Here is a 25,495-nt window from a genome sequence, read left to right on the forward strand (position 1 = left end):
CAAAGTCACTCCAATTTTAAAAGCCGAAAAGAATCCAGCTGAGGCATCAAGTTATCGACCAATTAGTTTACTTTCCTCTATTAGCAAACTTTTTGAAAGAATAATTCTTAATAGAATGATAACACATATTAATGAGAACTCAATTTTTGCAAATGAGCAGTTTGGGTTTCGCCATGGGCATTCCAATACTCATCAGTTACTTAGAGTAACAAATATGATTCGAACTAATAAATCTGAAGGCTATTCGACTGGATTTGCTCTTCTAGACATAGAAAAGGCATTCGACAGTGTTTGGCATAAAGGTTTAATAGCTAAAATGTCAAATTTCAGTTTTCCGCTTTACCTTACAAAAATGATACAAAGTTATTTAACTGACCGCACTCTTCAGGTTAACTATCTAAATGGTAAATCTAATAGATTACCTGTTAGAGCTGGTGTGCCTCAGGGGAGTATTTTGGGTCCAATCTTATATAACATTTTTACTTCTGATCTTCCTGATTTACCACCAGGTTGTGAGAAATCTCTGTTTTGTGACGATACAAGCATTTCCGCAAAAGGAAAAAGCCTTCGTGTTATATGCAGTCGGCTACAAAAAAGTTTAGATATATTTTCTTCATACTTGCAGAAATGGAGGATTTCCCCTAATGCTTCAAAAACACAGTTAATTATTTTTCCTCATAAGCCAAGAGTTTCATTTCTCAAACCCACCCATAAGCACGTTATTAAGATGAACGGTGTGGTCTTAAATTGGTCTGATCAAGTTAAATACTTAGGGCTAATTTATGATTAGAATCTTACTTTCAAGGAGCACATTGAAAATATCCAGTCAAAGTGCAATAAGTTTATCAAATGTTTATATCCTCTTATTAACAGGAATTCTAGACTTTGTCTCAAGAATAAACTGTTAATTTACAAACAAGTTTTTAGGCCAGCAATGTTATATGCAGTACCCATCTGGACAAGTTGTTGTACAACCAGGAAGAAGACACTTCAAAGGATTCAGAATAAACCTTTGAAAATGATTTTGAAGCGTCCTCCCTGGTTACGCATGAACGAGCTACATAGGCTCACTAATGTAGAAACATTAGAAAATATGTCAAGCCAAATTATCAACAAATTCCGACAAAAATCGTTGCAATCCTCAATTGCAACGATTAGCTCACTTTATAGTCAGTTAGATAGTTTTAAGTTTATTTTAAGTTTCGTTTTATTCCTTTTTTTCTCTTGACAAGTTGGTTTAATAATTTTCCTACAATTACATTAACTTAACTGCGAAAGCTAATAACATTCAATAATATAAAAAAGCGTACAAATATATATATATATATATATATATATATATATATATATATATATATATATATATATATATATATATATATATATATATATATATATATATATATATATATATATATATATAATATAATAGTGTTGAAATGTCACCATTTGTGGCAGAACACACAATATTAATTCTGAATAGATATTAGTACATAAATAAATCATTACAAACATTCCCCCCCTATAAAAAAAAGCTCAAACCGTTTTGTTCATTTCATTGGTTGTCCGACAGCATAAATGCTTAATTTAGCAACAAACAAGTCAGGTGACAGCGAGAGTGTCGTCGAAAGGCAAGCGAAATGAATACCGTAAACTGGGGTGACTTTGATCACCGGGGTGACTTTCATCACTGCACCTCTTTTTTGAAAATGTGGTAAAAAAGCACTCGTAGTGTTTGGGACTTGTCGTAATCTTCACTGATTACGTGGATATATATATTCGCATTGCTACTATTCATGCATTTCCTGCTATTTAAAGAGTGTTTTTCATGCTAAAATATAAATTGAAAATAAAGTGTATTTTTGGCGATTTTTGTTGCATACAAACAATCGGTTCAAGCAGATTCAAAACAACAAGTTGCAATACGTAAAGTTTTTTTTATTTTGTTCCCAGATTAGTTCTTAAGATGAACAAATATTATAACAATACATTTTATTGTTATTTTTGCATGTTTTTCCTCAAAGGCAATGTTGAGTCCCAATATTCTCCACAGCGTATTACATATTTCTTCTTAACAAAAACCCAAGACGTGAAGTAACATGCAAATTTGGCCAATTTCATAAGTCATATTCCTCGTGGACTAGTTTTTGATGATTTTAGACCACCTTCTCTCTCAGTGGATAATCATTCATATATATTCTAAAAATTTTGTATGAATCTTGTACATTCGCCATTATTAACTGTTCACGTAGAATGTGAATGGCCCCCAAATTGCTTTCCATATTTAAAAACTCGTTTGAGTCGTTTAAGGCTGTTAAATTTAGTGGAAGTAGCAAAGTGTTACACCAAATTCATCAAAACAATGAAGTGATCAAAGTCACCCCGGAATGATGATTGGTGAAAAATTTTCAGAGCATATTTAAAAACAGCAAAATTGTTGCTAAACTTTTGAAGTAGTGACTAAATCTTTTTCAATGCATGCCAGTACTTATTTTGAAAATATCGAATAATATTGTTTTCAGTATATTCTGAAAATATTTGAGATACAATCAAAAAAATGATCAAAGTCACCCCAGTTTACGGTACTAATAATAATAAAGTGTTATTTTTCAACATTTATATGAGTGCAAGTTACAAACGTCATAACTTGCACACAAACTTTGATCAAAGATATATTTTTTTTTTCGTCTCGGTGTTATTTATTTTTTGCCACCCCCTCTGCTAACTTTGATAACCTTGGACATAAAAAGAATTCGAAATTTGTATCAGCCTTATTTGAAATCTGTTTAATGTAATATCAATAGTTCAAGCGAAACTCAAGGATACAAGGCGTCGTACACAAATTACGTAACGCTAAAAATCTAGATTTCAGACTCACTCCCGCCCCCCTATGTTCGACATGACTCCCCCCCCCTGAAATTACGCAACGCTGATCAGCCTGACCCCCCTCCGAAATTTTCAATTTCGAGCAATCATCACAGTTACGTAACTGTCTCTACTACCACCCCTCCTCCCCCCTACGTAACAATAAGTAACGCTGACTCAACCCCCTCCCCCCCTTCATGCGTTACGTAATTTGTGTACGACCCCCATTAACAATTCGTTGTTAATATGATCCTCCCCAGAATTTTGATATTTGGCTTTAAAACAAAATGGCGTTGAAAAAACATAGAAAATTTCCGATTTCTCAAAAATTCAAAATGGCGTCACTGTTGACCCTCAATGTGAAATGTGTTTAAACTCGGGGGAATTTGTTCTTGCGTCGAGAAACATCATAAAATCTAATATAGAAGCCAAGGCAGAAGTAAAGTAAATTTTTGTTGCACTGTGTAATTCGTCTTCCTATTTGTGTCCTTTTATCACTCTACTCGTGCGACCGTAGTTTCGTGAACCATATCATAGTATCCTTTCACATGTCACAAAATGTAGAAAAGTTGGTCGCAGTGACGAAAATACTCAACACGGATCCTTTCACATGATCGTCTGATCTCGCTGCGCCTGCTATAGTTTCTCGACACGCCGTAGTCTCAGTTGACGGCGTTAAAAAAAATGCAGAAAAGCGATAGGTGATTAAAAGAAGGCGCTTCATTCCGCGTCGAACACTCGACAGAAACGGACGTGCAAAGTGGTCGTTCTATTACAATCCGGTCCGTGTGTACGAATAGCCAAACAAAAGAGTGTATTATTCGCGCTAAAGGCCAACTAGATTGTGAGTTGTGTCGCTACGTTCTGTACCCGGCTGCAGTTTTGATCTGTGCACAGTGAATAGATCTTTCTAATTCAAGGCCATCATTTGACAGTCGAGTCGTGTCGCTGTGCTGAGTGATCTCACACCCGGCTCACTGCTGGTGGCTGTATTGGTGCTGCTGTACTGGTGCTGCTGGCTGCTTTGGGTGCAGCTTCGAACGATCGGACAACCACTGCTGGAAGGAAGAAGTAAATAGGTACGTGTTCTTGTCGGCGCTAGTTCGCTAGTGCGCTACATTTAGCGCGATGGATATAGATCCCTCGCCTCCCGTGCCACCATCCCCGAGCCCCCCTGACCCTGACCCTTCTGTTACCCCCTCCCCTGTTCATTCTCCAGTCCCCCCTCGCCCCAGGCTTTACCCGGAAGGATCTCAACAGGGCAGCTATACTGTTTATTTTCGTCCAAAGGCAGGAGTGAATTCAAAGCGATTAAACATACTGCAAATTTCTAAAGACCTGACGAAGGGGTACAAGGCCGTGTCGTGGTCAGTGATCTGGCACAGGCCAATGCTATCGCTTGCTCTGAGCTCTTCACACGCGAGTATCGCGTTTACATACCCGCACGAGACGTGGAGATCGACGGTGTCATAACCGATTCGAGTCTGTCTGTCGAGTGTATCCTAAAAAGCGCAACCGGTTGCTTCAAAAATACCGGAACACAGGCGAAGATTTTGGATTGTAAGCAATTGCGGTCCATGTCTCTCGTCGGCGGTAAAAAAGTTTACACTCCGTCAGACTGGTTTCGCGTTACGTTTGCCGGATCTGCACTCCCTAGCCACGTCTCGATCGACCGGGTTCGTCTGCCTGTGCGATTGTATGTACCCCGTGTTATGAATTGCACCAATTGCAAGCAGTTAGGCCACACAGCCGCCTACTGCTGCAATAAGACACGATGTAGCAAGTGTGGGGAGACTCATGCGGAAGATTCTTGCAGTGTTAATGCTGAAAAATGTATTCACTGTGGGGAAAACCAGCATGAGCTCTCCACATGCCCGGTGTACATGCAGCGCAGAGATAAAATCAAGCGGTCACTTAAGGAGCGTTCAAAGCGTTCTTATGCTGAGATGCTGAAGAAGACAGTGACCACTTCTCCCATTACATCAAACCCTTATGATCTGTTGTCCTCTGATGAAACCGATTCTGACGATTCATCTGCGGGAACATCTAATGCCAATCCTGGGGAGTCTAGGAAGAGGAAAAATGTTTCTTCTCCTAAACTTCCCCGTAAAGGTCCTAAGATTTCCCAAAGTGTAATGAAAAGTACGAACAAACCAAACAGTGCTGCGGAAAAACCGAAGCAAACTTCTCCTGGGCTTGCAAATTTAAAGTCCCAGAAGGAGTTCCCAGCACTGTCAGGAACATCTAAAACCCCAGTTGTTCCTTTTGCACATCCAGTTGATGAAACAAACTCTGGATTAGTGGATTTTTCTGACATTGTGGACTGGATTTTTGAAAATTTCAATGTACCCGATCCAATTAAAATTTTTCTTACAGCATTCCTCCCAACAGTTAGATCATTTTTGAAGCAGTTGACTGCCCAATGGCCCCTCCTTGCAGCGATTGTATTCTTCGATGCCTAATTCAACTGCGTATATGAAGGATTCTATCTCTGTCTTACAGTGGAATTGTAGAAGTATTTCACCAAAAATTGATTCGTTTAAAGTTTTGATAAATAAAAACAAATGCGATGCATTTTCCCTTTGTGAAACTTGGCTTACTTCAAATATTGATCTCAACTTCCATGATTTTAATATTATTCGCCTTGATCGAGACACCCCATATGGAGGAGTACTTTTAGGGATTAAAAAGTGCTATTCTTTCTATCGTATTAACCTCCCCTCGATTCCAGGCATCGAAGTTGTCGTATGTCAAATGACAATACAAGGTAAAAAGCTTTGTATTGCCTCAATATATATTCCTCCCAGAGCACAGGTTGGGCAACGGCTGCTCTTTGATTTAATAGAACTTCTTCCCTCGCCACGTTTGATTTTGGGAGACTTCAACTCTCATGGTGTGGCTTGGGGTTCCCCTTACAATGATAACCGCTCCTCTTTAATCTATAACCTTCGCGATGACTTCGACATGACTATTTTAAACAACGGTGAAATGACACGTATCCCGAAACCTCCAGCGCGCCCAAGCGCTTTGGATCTATCCTTATGTTCGACGTCGCTACGGTTGGATTGCACATGGAAGGTAATCCTCGATCCTCACGGTAGCGACCATCTGCCTATTCTTATTTCAATTACAAACGGGTCAACTCGCATGCGACCAATTGACATTCCGTATGACCTCACACGGAATGTCGATTGGAAGTTATACGAGGAAACGATTTCGAAAGCGGTCGAGTCGATTCAACATCATCCACCACTTGAAGAATACAACCTTCTCGCGGGCTTGATTCTCGACGCCGCGTTGCAAGCCCAAACGAAGAAATATCCCGGCGTAACGATCAAAGAACGGCCTCCCACTCCGTGGTGGGACCAAGAGTGCTCCGATGTCTACACGCAAAGATCCGACGCGTTTTTGGCCTTCCAGAAGGGAGGTATACCTGGCGACTATATACGGTATTCGGAGCTTGATACCAAGCTTAAAAGCTTGGCTAAAGCAAAGAAACGCGGATATTGGCGTCGGCTCGTAAACGAGACGTCGAGGGAGACATCGAAGAGCACTCTTTGGAACACAGGCCGAAGAATGCGGAATCGCGTAACGGTCAACGAAAGCGAGGAGTCTTCAAGTCGGTAGATATTTGATTTTGCCAGGAAAGTATGTCCGGACTCTGTTCCTGAGCAAAACATTGTTCGCGATGCGTCTCCGGGCCACGACGCGATAGAATCACCTTTTACGATGGCAGAATTTTCAGTTGCCCTTCTGTCCTGTAACAATAACGCGCCTGGGTTAGATAGAATCAAATTCAACTTGTTGAAGAATCCACCCGGCAATGCCAAGAGGCGCTTGTTGAGCTTGTTCAATAAGTTCCTGGAGCAAAATATTGTACCGCAGGATTGGAGACAAGTGAAGGTGATCGCCATCCAAAAACCAGGGAAACCAGCTTCTGATCACAACTCTTATAGGCCGGTTGCAATGCTATCCTGTATCCGGAAGTTGATGGAAAAAATGATACTCCGTCGTTTAGACCATTGGGTCGAATTAAAGATACTCAATTTGGCTTCCGCCGTGCCAAAGGGACGAATGATTGTCTTGCGTTGCTTTCAACAGATATTCAGCTGGCGTATGCTCGCAAAGAACAAATGGCGTCTGCGTTCTTGGACATTAAGGGGGCTTTTGATTTCGTTTCTATTGACATTCTTTCGGGTAAACTTCACCGACAAGGATTTTCTCCAATTTTGAACAATTTTTTGCACAATTTGTTGTCCGAAAAGCACGTGCATTTTACGCACGGCGATTTGGCAACTTTTCGCATTAGCTACATGGGTCTTCCCCAGGGCTCATGTTTAAGCCCCCTTCTTTACAACTTTTATGTAAATGACATCGACGAATGTCTGGCAAATTCATGCACGATAAGACAACTTGCAGACGACAGTGTAATCTCTGTTACAGGAGACAAAGCTGCCGATTTGCAAGGACCATTGCAAGATACCATGGACAATTTGTCTGCTTGGGCTTTACAGCTAGGTATCGAATTCTCTCCGGAGAAGACTGAGATAGTAGTTTTTTCTAGGAAGCATGAACCTGCTCAGCTTCAAACACAATTAATGGGTAAAACGATTTCTCAGGTTTTGGTACACAAATATCTTGGTATCTGGTTCGACTCTAAAGGCACCTGGGGTTGCCACGTGAGGTATCTGATGAAAAAATGTCAACAAAGAGTGAATTTTCTTCGTACAATAACCGGACAATGGTGGGGAGCCCACCCAGGAGACCTTATAAGGCTTTACCAAACAACGATATTGTCTGTTATTGAGTACGGGTGTTTCTGCTTTCGCTCCGCAGCAAACACACATTTGATCAAACTGGAGCGAATACAATATCGTTGTTTGCGTATCGCCTTAGGTTGCATGCAAACGACCCATACGATGAGTTTTGAGGTCTTAGCTGGAGTTCTACCTTTGAAAACCCGTTTTTGGAGCCTGTCTTTCGTATTCTTATCAAATGTGAGGTCTTGAACCGTCCTGTGATTGAAAATTTTGAAAGGTTAATCGAACTTAATTCTCAAACCCGTTTTTTGACATTGTATTTCAATCACATGTCCCAAAATATCAATCCTTCTTCGAATATTCCAAATCGTGTCAACTTATTGAATACTTCTAATTCTACTGTGTTTTTGGATACATCCATGATAGACGAAACCCGTGGAATCCCGGATCATTTACGCGTGCAGCAGATCCCCAAAATTTTTTCTAATAAATATCGAAACATCAACTGCGACAATATGTTCTACACTGACGGATCACTTCTTGATGGGTCCACTGGCTTCGGTATCTTCAATAACAATTTAACCGTCTACCATAAGCTCGATAATCCTGCTTCTGTTTACGTCGCAGAATTAGCTGCAATTCAGTACACCCTAGGGATTATCGAAAAAATGCCCACGGACCATTATTTCATCTTTACGGACAGTCCCAGTTCCATTGAGGCTCTCCGATCGATGAAAGATGTTAAGCACTCTCCGTATTTCCTGGGGAAAATACGGGAACATCTGAGTGCTTTATCCGAAAAATCTTCTCAGATTACCTTAGTGTGGGTCCCTCCTCACTGCTCGATACCGGGCAATGAGAAAGCGGACTCTTTGGCTAAGGTGGGCACAACAAACGGTGAAATTTATGAAAGACCAATTGCTTTTAATGAATTTTTTGCATTTGTATGTCAGAATACGATCATCAGTTGGCAAAATTCTTGGACCAGAGGGGAACTGGGAAGGTGGTTACATCCCATTATACCCAAGGTATCGACGAATCCGTGGTTCAAGGGGTTGGATGTAGGTCGGGATTTCATTTGCGTGATGTCTCGGCTTATGTCCAATCACTATAGATTTGATGCGCATCTCCGTCGTATTGGGCTCGGGGAAAGTGGTATCTGTGCCTGTGGTGAAGGTTATCACGACATAGAGCACGTTGTTTGGTCATGCCCTGTCCACCGTGACGCCAGGTCTAAATTAGTAGCTTCCCTTGAGGCCGGAGGTAGACGGCCAGCTGTACCTGTTCGTGATGTATTGGCGAGCCGTGACATACCCTACATGACTCTTATATACGTTTTCCTAAAATCCATCCATGCCCCAGTCTAGTCCCGTTCCCCTCCGTCTACACCCAACAAAACGACAAGAACACGTTTGAACCTTAAGCACAGATCTTGGAATCAGCAACTGCACCCCACTCGAATTCGCCACGACCTGAGAACCCGAGGCCTTCAGTGATATTTTGGCTCAGCGGCACATACCAAACGGCCACTTGAAAACTAGCGAACAACAACAACGAACCATAACCAGCAACTAGACCCCGCACAATACCTCCAGGACCCGAGAATACAAACCTCTGCCCCAGCTCATGACATCGGCCATTCGAAGAGCATCAGACGACCATTCAACAACAAAACAATGATTGAAAAATTCATGCTAGTTTTAAGTTAGACTTAATTTCAGCTCGTAGTCGGCAGCGAGGATAAAAAATTTGCGTTTAGTTTTTAAGTCACCAGATATAATTGGCGCCGTTAAACATTATATTGTATTTGTGCGTGTCAAATAAATGATATATGAGGAAAAAAAAATCGCTAACTAACAATCCTAAGAAATGACAATATGTTTTCCAAGTTAGTTTGAAGATATAAGATGATAGTGAACTATTATGGTTTGAGTAGGTGGCATAAATTAAGCATAATTGGTTGGTCTAAATGGTTAAACATGTTGGTAGTTTCATTGTTTTGGCCATAGAGTTCTTTTTCAAAAGTTTCAAACATGTCTTACATATGTTTAATTTTTTACATGATTAAAACAGTCATTTGGCTTGGAAAAATCGTGATCAATGTGGGCTCAATTGTGTGAACATTTTCACTGTTCTAGTTGCTTGAGATTTTTGAAAACTTCGATCTTATAAACCGATTGGTTCGATGATTTATAATCCAACAATTCATTTTTAAGATGAAACATTCCGAAAAGGAATTTATTTTTGATTTTTCGAAGCATGAATCATTATCCTATAATGTGATTTGAACAATAAACATCATAATAATGAATGATTTCTATGACAAGTTGGTAGTTGGCAAGTTGGTAGCACTGATGTATAATGGCACCCAAGTGTCATCCGTCAAAACCAAGTAGTTCAGTATACTAGCCGTTGTATCATGGAAAGACACACAAACGAACAACAAACCGTGAACATTTGTTATGAAAACTCGTATTTCGTTATAAATATGCTTCGCCTGTTACAAAATTCTGGTCGTCATAATCGACTTAGGGAAACCAGAATTACCAAGTTACTTGTGATGAAATTAGTGTAAAAATTTGTATGAAGACAAAATTTCGATTCTAATAAGGATATTGTTTACAGTCCCTCTACAATTATGGGTCAGTCAACGTGTTGTCTGAATGTTCAAAAATGGATATAAAATCGGAAGTTATCAGCTACGAATGTTTTACTATCTATCTCTGTGTTTTGATGTGTACCTTCAATCAACGATTAGTTTCACTGCAGTTGATGTGTGTAAATTGGTTGGGAAGAAAAATATCACTTACATAGCAAAAGACACAATTATGGGTCATTTTTGGCATTCAAAATCATTTAATCTATAAAATCGTCAAAATACAAAACGCAAGTTATTTTATTGTTATGAAAGCTTGATAATAAGTTATTTTGTTCAGTCTTGATGCATCATCATGTAAAAGTAATAAAAATAGCCAAAATATGGACTGACACACAATTGTGTACCGCAAAATGTAACATTACTAAAATTATGGGTCGCTTCACTTATTGCACCGAGCAGAATTATAGTTTTTAGTGACATTTTCAACTTTACATCATATAAATCGTATAAATGAGGTTACAAGTGAGTTATAAAAAATACCACTGCTAATGAAAATTGTTCAGTTTCGTGAGAATAGACGTATTTGCGTAAAAGTGACCCATAATTGTAGCTGACCCATAACTATGGAGGCACTGTACATACGAAATCTTTAGATGTTTTTTTTTATTGAAAAGAAAAGCTTTTCAAAATTCACTTTTCGTAACCCAATTTCCAAAAGAGAACAAGAATCATTATATTTGACCGGGAAAAACTAAAAGATTATAGCTAACCAACCATTCCTGTGAATTTTAATGTCCCTAGCCATTACCAAATCGCGTCAATTATAACCACAACCTTATGTAATTGTGTTGATATTTCACCGTTTGTGGCAGAACACACAATATAAATTTTGAACTAATATCAGTAAATAAATAAATTAATCACAAAACATCCCCCTCCCTATTGAAAAAAAAAAAACCACAACCTTCACGGTGTAGGAAAAAACATTCCATGTTTCGAAAACTCAAACTCTGCTCTTCAAAATATCAAGATCATCATTGTTCATATTTTCTGAAAACCTTAATTGTCGGCAGCGTATAAAAAAACTTTGAGATAATATAGAATAACAGCTACCCTAAATGAGAATCTTGGGGTTTACCCGGTGTGAATCAAATAAGCTCTGATTTTTTCGAATTATCGTCAATTTTTGACCAGATTTGAAGATCGGTAAAAATTTTTCCTTCATTTCTCTAGAACGAGCAGACAGCCAGGTTAAAAAGGTCTATGGGTTTAATTGGCAAATTATTAATGAAGATTGGTGGAAATAAATATGGCCCAAAATCTTTAGCGCCGCTTAAGTCCTTCCTTCCTTCTAATTATGTATTCAACTCAATTGTCAATTTATTTTGAATTCAATTTTTTCGATTTCTGGCTATCAACCGTCACTAGTTACATGACTAATCCTGAATGTTCAGTTGCACACAGATTGAATAGAATTGCATTTTCATAAGTTTAAAAAAAAATCATTCAAACGGTAATGATAACTAAGCTAGCAGGTAAAACGGAAAGAATAAAAATGTACCAGGTGGTTTATTTTCTTCTCCAATGACTTGAGAATGAAAAATTGAATTGTTGAAAGCGTTGGCTAACATGTCTTTCTGATACAATATCAAACATTGTACCAAATATTTTGCTTTCTATTTTCACTCCCTCCTAGGTGGGAATTGGAAATTTGCTCGGAGTGTGCCAACTGATTTAGTTCGTAGTTTCACAAGTAGAATTATACAAAGTCGTATAATTTGTTACATTCGCTAATTCCATATATACAAAACCGGTGTCAGTACTTAGATTATTTCCATTCCATCCGAGGTCAAGTTAGCAACTGTTGGTAAAAAACGATCCACTGGAATCGGAGACGTTAGTTTAATTACACTTCCCTTCCCCTGTAGTTCTTGGGAGATTGTTGCTTTACCATGTTTCCCCGATCGGTAGAAGCAATCAAACGGAAATTGAAAAGGCTGACCTCTTCACGGAGACAGGGAGCGCGCGCGTTGGATAACAGTTTATCGACAAAAACACAGTTTAACAATAGGATGAGAGGACATGAGAACCGTTTGTACGTTTCAATTTGACAAGAGACACACTTATTTTTTGTTGATTTTTAGACAATTCACTAAACTCAGCACAAGTGGTACAGAAAGAGCCACACAACTGTGGCCGGACAATTTACCATCGTTTAGTTGTTTCAGTTGCTGCAGCCTGTCGATTAAATCCTCAACTCCCTGTTCCTTGACGGGTAACGCCTCGGTCCAGGCTAGGCAGGCCACCACCAGCAGAACGACACAAACCACGTGGAACTTGAACATTTCGTAACACGAGCTAACAACTGTTGCTTTTCCTGCTTCTGGGGGGCACAGCACAAATGTCACTCGGGGCGTTCTAGAGCACTGGCAGGATAAGGAGATGCTTATCGGTCAGCGGATGTTGCGTGATTGTTGGTTCACCGGTGCGACGGAATCCTTTTTATAGTGCTCTCTCCTAGTGCGTGTAGCCGCTTGGCAAGCGGCACTCTCTGATGTTCGCTCGTCGTCCGTTGATGACGGTTCGTCACTTGGTAGCGATGATGATAAAAAAAAAGCTCACCCAACGGAGGCGGGGGGTTACGGGTTTCCGTTGCCTTACTGCACTAGCGGCACTCTCTGATGTTCGCTCGTCGTCCGTTGATGACGGTTCGTCACTTGGTAGCGATGATGATAAAAAAAAGCTCACCCAACGGAGGCGGGGGGTTACGGGTTTCCGTTGCCTTACTGCACTGGAGAATGAAGACAACCACGATGGCTGCGATTAGTCAATCAACATCACGGGCGATAAATACCTTTTGGCACCCCGTATCAATTGATGATGAGACTCTATTATCTGTTCGGAAGTGGATCGTGGTTGATGGCAAGGTTCTTATCAGCAAGAGGAAGCTGACCGAGGATAATGATTTTATGAATAATAGACTAATTTAAAGTGCACGTCGCGGATTTATTCTGGTGGTAATAAAGAGTAATTTTCCTCCATCAAAATGCTCCCCTCTCGTGGGCCGATATTAGAAGTGGCTAAAATAATTGCCGTGGGCTTAGAAAATCAAACACTTTAGTGAAAGTAGTAGAAATCACTAACGTCACAGACTGCCATTAAATTATCAATTAGCGGGGATTGCATCGTTACGGTGCCATTGAGATCGAGAAGCGTCAAGCGACAACATATTGGGCCCAATAACACATGTTCCCTTTGTTAATGTGCAGTACTTTTGGTTTATGGCTTTGGTCGCATGGTGAGGTAATAATAAATAAATCGCGTGCTGTGGAAAGGGAAGCATGGTTTATTCCAGCGATATGATATTGAGGATTGAGTCCTTGGTTCAATTTTGATTACCTGTTGCGTCGCTGCAGTTGCCGGCGCAATAGTTTCAAGGACACATTAAAAACCCACACACATTCTGGCAATATTCCGAACGTCGTTGAAGGGCGGCTTTTCTTAGCTGATAAACTGACTGTTTCGACAAGTTATAAATAAAAACCTAATGAGTTTTAGAAGGTGTTGTGGGAGCCAATATTATATGCAAACAAAACTTCACATTTCACCTTTTGTGGAAGACAGCAGACTTGTAGTAGAAGACAGGCTGATGAACATTCTTCCAAATTTAGGCTTTCGAAGATCTAATGCTGCAAAAGTTTGACAAATACCGGAGGCGAAAAAAAGTTACTTCAATCAGATGCATGAAGCGTGCAGTAAGCTAGATTATATACAAAAATAAGACATTCATAGCTTTTAGCTATATTCATATACGGGTTTCCAAAACCATGTTTGACATAACCTGCTTTCGACATGGCAACTCGCGGGTTTAAAATCAACCTACTTGAATGAACGAGTTTATTTCAATGTTGTATCAACTCACAAGCCGTGCTAGAAATTTCGTGCAAAATATATCAAACAAACAATATAAAAATCAAACAACATTGAATTGGGTCCTGAAGCCATACCAATTTTTATATATCATTTGAAAAAGCTGCGTTTTCTGAGCAAAACGTGTTTTAAAAAAATTTTAGAAAAATTATCCTTCGATTTCTTGATGAACAATCAAAAACTGTTCGAAATGTTTTAAATGACAGTTCGCTCATGTATATACACCCAACGCAAACGGGGAATATTTTATTACTTTTGGGCAATTTCTTATTACTTTTTGTGTCTTATGACTGCGCATTATACACAAAAAGTAACAAACAAAAAGTAATAAAAATTATGACGGCCACACGCTTGTATGTGTTTCTGCAGGAGAACATACAGCCAAGCACCGAAATGCATGTGTTGGCAAGACTTCACTCGCTGCATTTGTATTGATGCAACGATCTGGTTCATTTTTGTCTCCCTTCATCCACACACAATCAGAATCTCAACCGTCAACCTCAAATGTCCAATTAGAAACACTTTCGTTTCGTCCCCCAGTGTTTACTTGAAATGGAAATATGTAATACTGTCTGACCAGAGTTGCCGAAGTTGCGAATATTGTTCTGGATGGGCACGAGTTTTGTATATTCAAACAGGTCCAAATGAGTTTTCATGAACCAATGATTATGTGCTGTAAATAGCTTGCAAGAAAGCGAATGTTTTTATTTTTCTCTAACGCAGTTTACAGATCGTGAAGTCATTTTAAGGCGCATTTCAAGTCTTTGAAATCATCAACGTTTGCATACTCTATGACGGGGAAAATGTTGCTTGGCAGCTCTTGTCATATTTTTTCGCTGCTCCGTATGCATACAACGAGCGAACTAATACACGCCCACCGGATGAATTGGAGATTGAAAAAACTTGTAACATGTGCAACTTATGCGACGGTGTGTGAATTTTTTTGACTTGAGGTGGAGAGGGAGCATTTTTCGACAGAAAAAACGTTGCATGTGGTTGAAACGACCATTATTAGATAGCCGTACTCTCATAACACGTGCTAAATATATGACAGTATGTGTTGTTACTTGAATGGGGAAGAATTTTATTGCTTTTTAAGTAATGGATCTGTTACCTAAAAGGTAATTTTGCGTGATTGCTTCTAAAGTAATAAGGAAAAGTTTTGCGTGTACGGTATATGGGCGAACTGTCCTTTTAGGCATTTCGAACAGTTTTTTATTGTTCATTTAAAAATTGAAGGATAATCATAAACATTTTTTTTAAAATCACACTCTGCTCTGCAAATTACACTCTTTAACCTGATGCATGAAAATCAGAAAACCGTGCAAAGCTTTAAGACCCAATTAAGTTTTACAAATTATTATAAAATAAATTATTATAAAATAACAACAAATTATTATAAAATATTATTATAAATTATTATAAAATAATAATTATTATAAAATAATAATTTATAAATTATTATAAATACACTTACGATCAACCGTCATTCCAAATAACGTGCAGTATTCAACCAAACGTTGGCTGCGTCCTGTTGTTTACATCCAAAAGAAACAGATGCTGTCATTTTTTCTAACATTTAGTGCGAAATTTTGAAAATGCGTGGCCTTTCTCCCGAGCAAAGAAAGCGAATTGTGCACAAATGGGGCACCGTGAGTGGTCTTTCTATAAGAAAATTAGCCAGAGGAGAAGGTATAAGTGTCGGAGCAGTTCAAACCGCATTGCGGAAGTATTGTGAAGAGTGCACATTTACTGATGCCCCAAGACGTGGTAGAAAACCCGGGCCTGTTGATCCCACAATGGACAAGGTTAAGAAATACTACAAGCGGCATCCTTCAGTATCAGTACGAGATGTGGCGAGAAAGCTTGGAACCTCGGCGAGTAACGTTATGCGTGCCAAGGGAAGAATGGGTCTGCAGACCCGTCGGAAGCAGCAGCAGCCAAAACGAAATCCAAAACAAGCTGAATCTGTCCATTGTGGGATCAACAGGCCCGGGTTTTCTACCACGTCTTGGGGCATCAGTAAATGTGCACTCTTCACAATACTTCCGCAATGCGGTTTGAACTGCTCCGACACTTATATCTTCTTCTCTGGCTAATTTTCTCACGGTGCCCCATTTGTGCACAATTCGCTTTCTTTGCTCGGGAGAAAGGCCACGCATTTTCAAAATTTCGCACTAAATGTTAGAAAAAATGACAGCATCTGTTTCTTTTGGATGTAAACAACAGGACGCAGCCAACGTTTGGTTGAATACTGTACGTTATTTGAAATGACGGTTGATCGTAAGTGTATTTATAATTATCGGAACGGTCTATATAGTTGTTTTTTTTTTTTGTAAAACTTAATTGGGTCTTAAAGCTTTGCACGGTTTCCTGATTTTCATGCATCAGGTTAAAGAGTGTAATTTGCAGAGCAGAGTGTGATTAAAAAAAAAATGTTTATGATTATCCTTCAATTTTTAAATGAAGAATAAAAAACTATTCGAAATGCCTAAAAGGACAGTTCGCCCATATACCGTATATACATGAGCGAACTGTCATTTAAAACATTTCGAACAGTTTTTGATTGTTCATCAAGAAATCGGAGGATAATTTTTTTTAAATTTTTTTAAAACACGTTTTGCTCAGAAAACGCAGCTTTTTCAAATGATATATAAAAATTGGTATGGCTTCAAGACCCAATTCTATGTTGTTTGATTTTTATATTGTTTGTTTGATATATTTGTCACGAAATTTCTAGCACGGCTTGTGAGTTGATACAACATTGAAATAAATTCGTTCATTCAAGTAGGTTGATTTTAAAGCCGCGAGTTGCCATGTCGAAAGCAGGTTATGTCAAACATGGTTTTGGAAACCCGTATAGGAATATAGCTAAAGGCTATGAATGTCTTATTTTTGTATATAATCTAGCTTACTGCACGCTTCATGCATCTGATTGAAATAACTTTTTTTCGCCTCCGGTATTTGTCAAACTTTTGCAGCATTAGATCTTCGAAAGCCTAAATTTGGAAGAATGTTCATCAGCCTGTCTTCTACTACAAGTCTGCTGTCTTCCACAAAAGGTGAAATGTGAAGTTTTGTTTGCGTATAATATTGGCTCCCACAACACCTTCTAAAACTCATTAGGTTTTTATTTATAACTTGTCGAAACAGTCGGTTTATCAGCTAAGAAAATTCGCCCTTCAAAGACGTTCGGAATATTGCCAGGATGTGTGTGGGTTTTTAATGTGTCCTTGAAACTATTGCGCCGGCAACTGCAACGACGCAACAGGTAATCAAAATCGAACCAAGGACTCAATCCTCAATATCATATCGCTGGAATAAACCATGCTTCCCTTCCCACAACACGCGATTTATTTATCATTTCCTCACCATGCGACCAAAGCCATAAACCAAAAGTACTGCACATTAACAAAGGGAACAGGTGTTATTGGGCCCAATATGTTGTCGCTTGACGCTTCTCGATCTCAATGGCACCGTAACGATGCAATCCCCGCTAATTGATAATTTAATGGCAGTCTGTGACGTTAGTAATTTCTACTACTTTCACTAAAGTGTTTGATTTTCTAAGCTCACGGCAATTATTTTAGCCACTTCTAATATCGGCCCACGAGAGGGGAGCATTTTGATGGAGGAAAATTACTCTTTATTACCACCAGAATAAATCCGCGACGTGCACTTTAAATTAGTCTATTATTCATAAAATCATTATCCTCGGTCAGCTTCCTCTTGCTGATAAGAACCTTGCCATCAACCACGATCCACTTCCGAACAGATAATAGAGTCTCATCATCAATTGATACGGGGTGCCAAACGGTATTTATCGTCCGTGATGTTGATTGACTAATCGCAGCCATCGTGGAACCAGCTTGGAACCTCGGCGAGTAACGTTATGCGTGCCAAGGGAAGAATGGGTCTGCAGACCCGTCGGAAGCAGAAGCAGCCAAAACGAAATCCAAAACAAGCTGAATCTGTGAAACCGAGAGCTCGGAAGCTTTATGACAAACTTCTGACCAAAAAAATGGGGTGTGTTATATGACCAAGGCAAAGCTGAGGAAATATGTCAAACCAGCGGACAATGTTGAAAAATTTAAAAAAGATTGGCTTAAAGTGGTGAAAATGGGCGGAGAACACACTGTGCAAAAGCTTATGAGTAGTGTTAAGAGAAAAGTTAGAGAACTCGCGTATCCTACGAAAAATAATCCCAACTTGAATTGAAACTGGAAAGAAAATACTTATTATCTATATTTCAAAATAAAATGACCCGAAAAATCCTGTATTTTTTGTTTTATTCAAGAAAGAAGATGTATTTATAATTTTCGGAACAGTCTATATAACGCGTCTCAGAATTTAGAATTCAATCGAAAATTGCAATCGAAAAGTCGACGTTAAGGCCGTACAAGAGCGATGTACGGCCTTCACGTCGGCTTATTGAATGCATCGGCGTTCTCCAGTTATTTTTCTAAACACAAACCTTCCATGTGCTTTTTTTCGAAAAAAATTGAATACAAATTTTCTTCAAACATTCGTTCTGATACACATCTTGATTGATAGCCAAACCATGATTTAGACAAGAAAAACGAAGTCTTTTTTCGTTCATTCCTTTGGCCACCTACCTTGCGTTTTACCGTTGAGGTTTGCAGGATCTTTTACACAATCGAAAATAAAACGAAAAAAAAGAAAACATATATAACGAGGATAGAGAGAGAGAGAGAGAAAGAGAGAGCTTTAATATACATACTCTCTGAGCGTGTTTTTTGTTGAATAAGTGAATCCTAAATTTTAACAAAATGAAGAAAATATATAAATTAAACAAGCAGAAATATTTGAAAAAATTGAGAATTATTAAAAAAAACCTGGAACAGGCAATGAAAGGAAAAAAACTCAAATCTAAACAATTTTGGTAAAATGTGTTTAACCAATAGATACAAATATCATAAAGAATAGCAGAAATAATTAACTCTCTAGTGCCCATTGGCGCCTTTAGACGGTCTTCAGGTACACTTCTAAAAAGCTTTAATCTATACTTAAAAAATGTTTATAAAGGTTCATGGTGTTTTTTTCGAAGTCCGCCTGAAAATTAACTTGGGCACTAGAGGGTTAAAATCATACCAATTTATCAAATACAAGTCAGACTCGATTATTCGGAATTTTGAAAAAATATTTCACTCCGGCTAATCGAATTCCCTGGATATTTGAACCGATTTCTTAGGTATTTTTTTCTCATCGAAAACAATCAGTTTGATAATGTACTATTTTTTTATGGTGATAAAAAAACTAAGGCAGATAATTGAGTTTGATAAATTTCCTATGGAAGGTAATAATATTCGCTTACTCGCAAAAAATCTACGTCCCTGCAAGCGGCCTTCCAGCAGTTAATCGGAACATACGCACGGTGTCTCTGGTAGAAGAAACTTATCCTAAAAAAATTAGTGTCGCTCTTATACTCATCATTCGAAAGCTCAAGGTTTCCCCTTTAATATGCTACTAAAATTGTTCTATCGGCGGGTCCAGAACAATTTTTTTTCAGATATTTTTTGTATTTGATAAGCTGGTGGAATGGGAACTATGATTTAGGTGCTGGGGGGCCCGATCAGATAGTGTTGAAACCTTCAAGTTTTGTTTTTTCATATAATGAAACTATTTTTTTCTTCATCTATAGTTTATTTGACACGGCACAAATACAATTCAATGTTTAACGGCGCCAATTATATCTGGTAGCTTACTTTCTAAAGTATCTTAATAACTAAAAGCAAATTTTTGATCCTCGCTGCCGACTACGAGCTGAAACTAAATCTAACTTAAAGCTAGAGTATTTTGCATTAAAAGCACAGGTTTGCTGTTTGATGGTTTTCATTGCCATAGGTAAGCAGCATATTAAATTTGTTCCGCTGCTGGGCCAAGATATTACGGACTTGCATATTGGGCCTTGAGAGTATCATGCGGGTCTGATTGCTGTTTCCGGATCCGGGGTCTTAACGTGTTCTTGTCGTTTGGTTGGATGTAGGCGGAAGGGAATAGGATTAAACTGGGGCGTGAATGGATTTCAGGAAAACGTATATAAGGGACATGTAGGATAGGTCACGGCTCGCCAAGACATCACGAACAGGAACAGCCGGCTGCGGCCTGCAGGGAAGCTATTATTTTGACCTGGCGTCACGGTGTACAGGGCATGACCAAACAACGTGCTCTATGTCGTGATAACCTTCACCACAGGCACAGATACCACTTTCCCCGAGCCCAATACGACGGAGATGCGCATCAAATCTATAGTGATTGGACATAAGCCGAGACAGCACGCAAATGAAGTCTCGACCTACATCCAACCCCTTGAACCACGGATTCGTCGATACCTTGGGTATAATGGAATGTAACCACCTTCCCAGTTCCCCTCTGGTCCAAGAATTTTGCCAACTGATGATCGTATTCTGACGTACAAATGCGAAAAATTCATTAAAGGCAATTGGTCTTTCATAAATTTCACCGTTTGTTGCGCCCACCTTAGCCAAAGAGTCCGCTTTCTCATTACCCGGTATCGAGCAGTGAGAAGGGACCCACGATAAGGTAATCTGAGTAGATTTTTCGGATAAAGCACTCAGATGTTCCCGTATTTTCCCCAGAAAATACGGAGAGTGCTTAACATCTTTCATCGATCGGAGAGCCTCAATGGAACTGAGACTGTCCGTAAAGATGAAATAATGGTCCGTGGGCATTTTTTCGATAATCCTTAGGGTGTACTGAATTGCAGCTAATTCTGCGACGTAAACAGAAGCAGGATTATCGAGCTTATGGGAGACGGTTAAATTGTTATTGAAGATACCGGAGCCAGTGGACCCATCAAGAAGTGATCCGTCAGTGTAGAACATATTGTCGCAGTTGATGTTTCGATATTTATTAGAAAAAATTTTGGGGATCTGCTGCACGCGTAAATGATCCGGGATTCCACGAGTTTTTTCTATCATGGATGTATCGAAAAACACAGTAGAATCAGAAGTATTTGATAAGTCGACACGATTTGGAATATTCGAAGTAGGGTTAATATTTTGGGACATGTGATTGAAATACAATGTCATAAAACGGGTTTGAGAATTAAGTTCGATTAACCTTTCGAAATTTTCAATCACGGGACGGTTCAAGACCTCACATTTGATTAGAATACGAGAAGACAGGCTCCAGAAGCGGTTTTTCAATGGTAGTACTCCAGCTAAGATCTCCAAACTCATCGTATGGGTCGATTGCATGCAACCCAAGGCGATACGCAAACAACGATATTGTATTCGCTCCAGTTTGATCAAATGTGTGTTTGCTGCGGAGCGGAAGCAAAAACACCCGTACTCAATAACAGACAGTATCGTTGTTTGGTAAAGCCTTATAAGGTCTCCTGGGTGGGCTCCCCACCATTGTCCGGTTATTGTACGAAGAAAATTCACTCTTTGTTGACATTTTTTCATCAGATACCTCACGTGACAACTCCAGGTGCCTTTAGAGTCGAACCAGACACCAAGATATTTGTGTACCAAAACCTGAGAAATCGTTTTACCCATTAATTGTGTTTTAAGCTGAGAAGGTTCATGCTTCCTAGAAAAAACTACTATCTCAGTCTTCTCCGGAGAGAATTCGATACCTAGCTGTAAAGCCCAAGCAGACAAATTGTCCAAGGTATCTTGCAATGGTCCTTGCAAATCGGCAGCTTTGGCTCCTGTAACAGAGATTACACTGTCGTCTGCAAGTTGTCTTATCGTGCATGAATTTGCCAGACATTCGTCAATGTCATTTACATAAAAGTTGTAAAGAAGGGGGCTTAAACATGAGCCCTGGGGAAGACCCATGTAGCTAATGCGAAAAGTTGCCAAATCGCCGTGCGTAAAATGCATGTGCTTTTCGGACAACAAATTGTGCAAAAAAATGTTCAAAATTGGAGAAAATCCTTGTCGGGGAAGTTTACCCGAAAAAATGTCAATATAAACGGAATCAAAAGCCCCCTTAATGTCCAAGAACGCAGACGCCATTTGTTCTTTGCGGGCATACGCCAGCTGAATATCTGTTGAAAGCAACGCAAGACAATCATTCGTTCCTTTGGCACGGCGGAAGCCAAACTGAGTACCTGATAGCAGATCATTTGATTCGACCCAGTGGTCTAAGCGACGGAGTATCATTTTTTCCATCAATTTCCGGATACAGGATAGCATTGCAATCGGCCTATAAGAGTTGTGATCAGAAGCTAGTTTCCCTGGTTTTTGGATGGCGATCACCTTCACTCGCCTCCAATCCTACGGTACAATGTTTTGCTCCAAGAACTTATTGAACAAGTTCAACAAGCGCCTCTTGGCATTGCCGGGTAGATTCTTCAACAAGTTGAATTTGATTCTATCTAACCCAGGCGCGTTATTGTTACAGGACAGGAGGGCAACTGACAATTCTGCCATCGTAAAAGGTGATTCTACGCGTCGTGGCCCGGAGACGCATCGCGAACAATGTTTTGCTCAGGAACAGAGTCCGGACATACTTTCCTGGCAAAATCAAATATCCACCGACTTGAAGACTCCTCGCTTTCGTTGACCGTTACGCGATTCCGCATTCTTCGGGCTGTGTTCCAAAGAGTGCTCATCCCTCGACGTCTCGTTCACGAACCGACGCCAATATCCGCGTTTCTTTGCTTTAGCCAAACTTTTAAGCTTGGTATCAAGCTCCGAATACCGTAAATAGTCGCCAGGTATACCTTCCTTCTGGAAGGCCAGAAACGCGTCGGATCTTTGCGTGTAGACATCGGAGCACTCTTGGTCCCACCACGGAGTGGGAGGCCGTTCTTTGATCGTTACGCCGGGATATTTCTTCGTTTGGGCTTGCAACGCGGCGTCGAGAATCAAGCCCGCGAGGAGGTTGTATTCTTCAAGTGGTGGATGATGTTGAATCGACTCGACCGCTTTTGAAATCATTTCCTCGTATAACTTCCAATCGACATTCCGTGTGAGGTCATACGGAATGTCAATTGGTCGCATGCGAGTTGACCCGTTTGTAATTGAAATAAGAATAGGCAGATGGTCGCTACCGTGATGATCGAGGATTACCTTCCATGTGCAATGCAACCGTAGCGACGTCGAACATAAGGATAGATCGAAAGCGCTTGGGCGCGCTGGAGGTTTCGGGATACGTGTCATTTCACCGTTGTTTAAAATAGTCATGTCGAAGTCATCGCGAAGGTTATAGATTAAAGAGGAGCGGTTATCATTGTAGGGGGAACCCCAAGCCACACCATGAGAGTTGAAGTCTCCCAAAATCAAACGTGGCGAGGGAAGAAGTGCTATTAAATCAAAGAGCAGCCGTTGCCCAACCTGTGCTCTGGGAGGAATATATATTGAGGCAATACAAAGCTCTTTACCTTGTATTGTCATTTGACATGCGACAACTTCGGTGCCTTGAATCGAGGGGAGGTTAATACGATAGAAAGAATAGCACTTTTTAATCCCTAAAAGTACTCCTCCATATGGGGTGTCTCGATCAAGGCGAATAATATTAAAATCATGGAAGTTGAGATCAATATTTGAAGTAAGCCAAGTTTCACAAAGGAAAAATGCATCGCAGTTGTTTTTATTTATCATAACTTTAAACGAATCAATTTTTGGTAAAATACTTCTACAATTCCACTGTAAGACAGAGATAGAATCCTTCATATACGCAGTTGAATTAGGCATCGAAGGATACAATCGCTGCAAGGAGGGGCCATTGGGCAGTCAACTGCTTCTAAAATGATCTAACTGTTGGGAGGAATGCTGTAAAAAAATTTTAATTGGATCGGGTACATTGAAATTTTCAAAAATCCAGTCCACAATGTCAGAAAATTTCACTAATCAAGAGTTTGTTTCATCAACTGGATGTGCAAAAGGAACAACTGGGGTTTTAGATGTTCCTGGCAGTGCTGGGAACTCCTTCTGGGACTTTAAATTTGCAAGCCCAGGAGGAGTTTGCTTCGGTTTTTCCGCAGCACTGTTTGGTTTGTTCGTACTTTTCATTACACTTCGGGAAATCTTAGGACCTTTACGGGGAAGTTTAAGAGAAGAAACATTTTTCCTCTTCCTAGACTTCCCAGGATTGGCATAAGATGTTCCCGCTTATGAATCGTCAGAATCGGTTTCATCAGAGGACAACAGATCAAAGGTGTTCGATGTTATGGTAGAAGTGGTCACGGTCTTCTTCAGCATCTCAGCATAAGAACGCTTTGAACGCTCCTTAAGTGACCGCTTGATTTTATCTCTGCGCTGCATGTACACCGGGCATGTGGAGAGCTCATGCTGGTTTTCCCCACAGTGAATACATTTTTCAGTATTAACACTGCAAGAATCTTCCGCATGAGTCTCCCCACACTTGCTACATCGTGCCTTATTGCAGCAGTAGGCGGCTGTGTGGTCTAACTGCTTGCAATTGGTGCAATTCATAACACGGGGTACATACAATCGCACAGGCAGACGAACCCGGTCGATCGAGACGTGGCTAGGGAGTGCAGATCCGGCAAACGTAACGCGAAACGAGTCTGACGGAGTGTAAACTTTTTTACCGCCGACGAGAGACATGGACCGCAATTGCTTACAATCCAAAATCTTCGCCTGTGTTTCGGTATTTTTGAAGCAACCGGTTGCGCTTTTTAGGATACACTCGACAGACAGACTCGAATCGGTTATGACACCGTCGATCTCCACGTCTCGTGCGGGTATGTAAACGCGATACTCGCGTGTGAAGAGCTCAGAGCAAGCGATAGCATTGGCCTGTGCCAGATCACTGACCACGACACGGAGCTTGTTAGGTCGGACCTTGGAAATTTCGGTCACGGCCTTGTACCCCTTCGTCAGGTCTTTAGAAATTTGCAGTATGTTTAATCGCTTTGAATTCACTCCTGCCTTTGGACGAAAATAAACAGTATAGCTGCCCTGTTGAGATCCTTCCGGGTAAAGCCTGGGGCGAGGGGGGACTGGAGAATGAACAGGGGAGGGGGTAACAGAAGGGTCAAGGTCAGGGGGATTCGGGGATGGTGGCACGGAAGGCGAGGGATCTATATCCATCGCGCTAAATGTAGCGCACTAGCGCACTAGCGCCGACAAGAACACGTACCTATTTACTTCTTCCTTCCAGCAGTGGTTGTCCGATCGTTCGAAGCTGCACCCAAAGCAGCCAGCAGCACCAGTACAGCAGCACCAATACAGCCACCAGCAGTGAGCCGGGTGTGAGATCACTCAGCACAGCGACACGACTCGACTGTCAACAGATGGCCTTGAACTCGAAAGATCTATTCACTGTGCACAGATCAAAACTGCAGCTGGTATTTTGCACCAATACAGCCAAAGTTGCG

General features: G+C 40.2%; 1 protein-coding gene across 1 annotated transcript in view; it reads right to left on the reverse strand.

Annotated features, from left to right (window-relative positions):
* LOC129720583 (orcokinin peptides type B-like) overlaps positions 1-12,687 on the reverse strand; it is a 31,991-nt gene extending 19,304 nt beyond the window's left edge. Inside the window, exon 1 of the mRNA XM_055672071.1 lies at positions 12,434-12,687. Coding sequence (XP_055528046.1) covers positions 12,434-12,569 — 136 coding nt within the window. The 5' untranslated portion in view covers positions 12,570-12,687. The remainder of the gene's footprint in view (positions 1-12,433) is intronic.
* Positions 12,688-25,495: the final 12,808 nt, after the last annotated feature.

Source organism: Wyeomyia smithii, chromosome 2, assembly GCF_029784165.1.
Source record: "Wyeomyia smithii strain HCP4-BCI-WySm-NY-G18 chromosome 2, ASM2978416v1, whole genome shotgun sequence".
Classification (NCBI taxonomy): Eukaryota; Metazoa; Arthropoda; class Insecta; order Diptera; family Culicidae; genus Wyeomyia; species Wyeomyia smithii.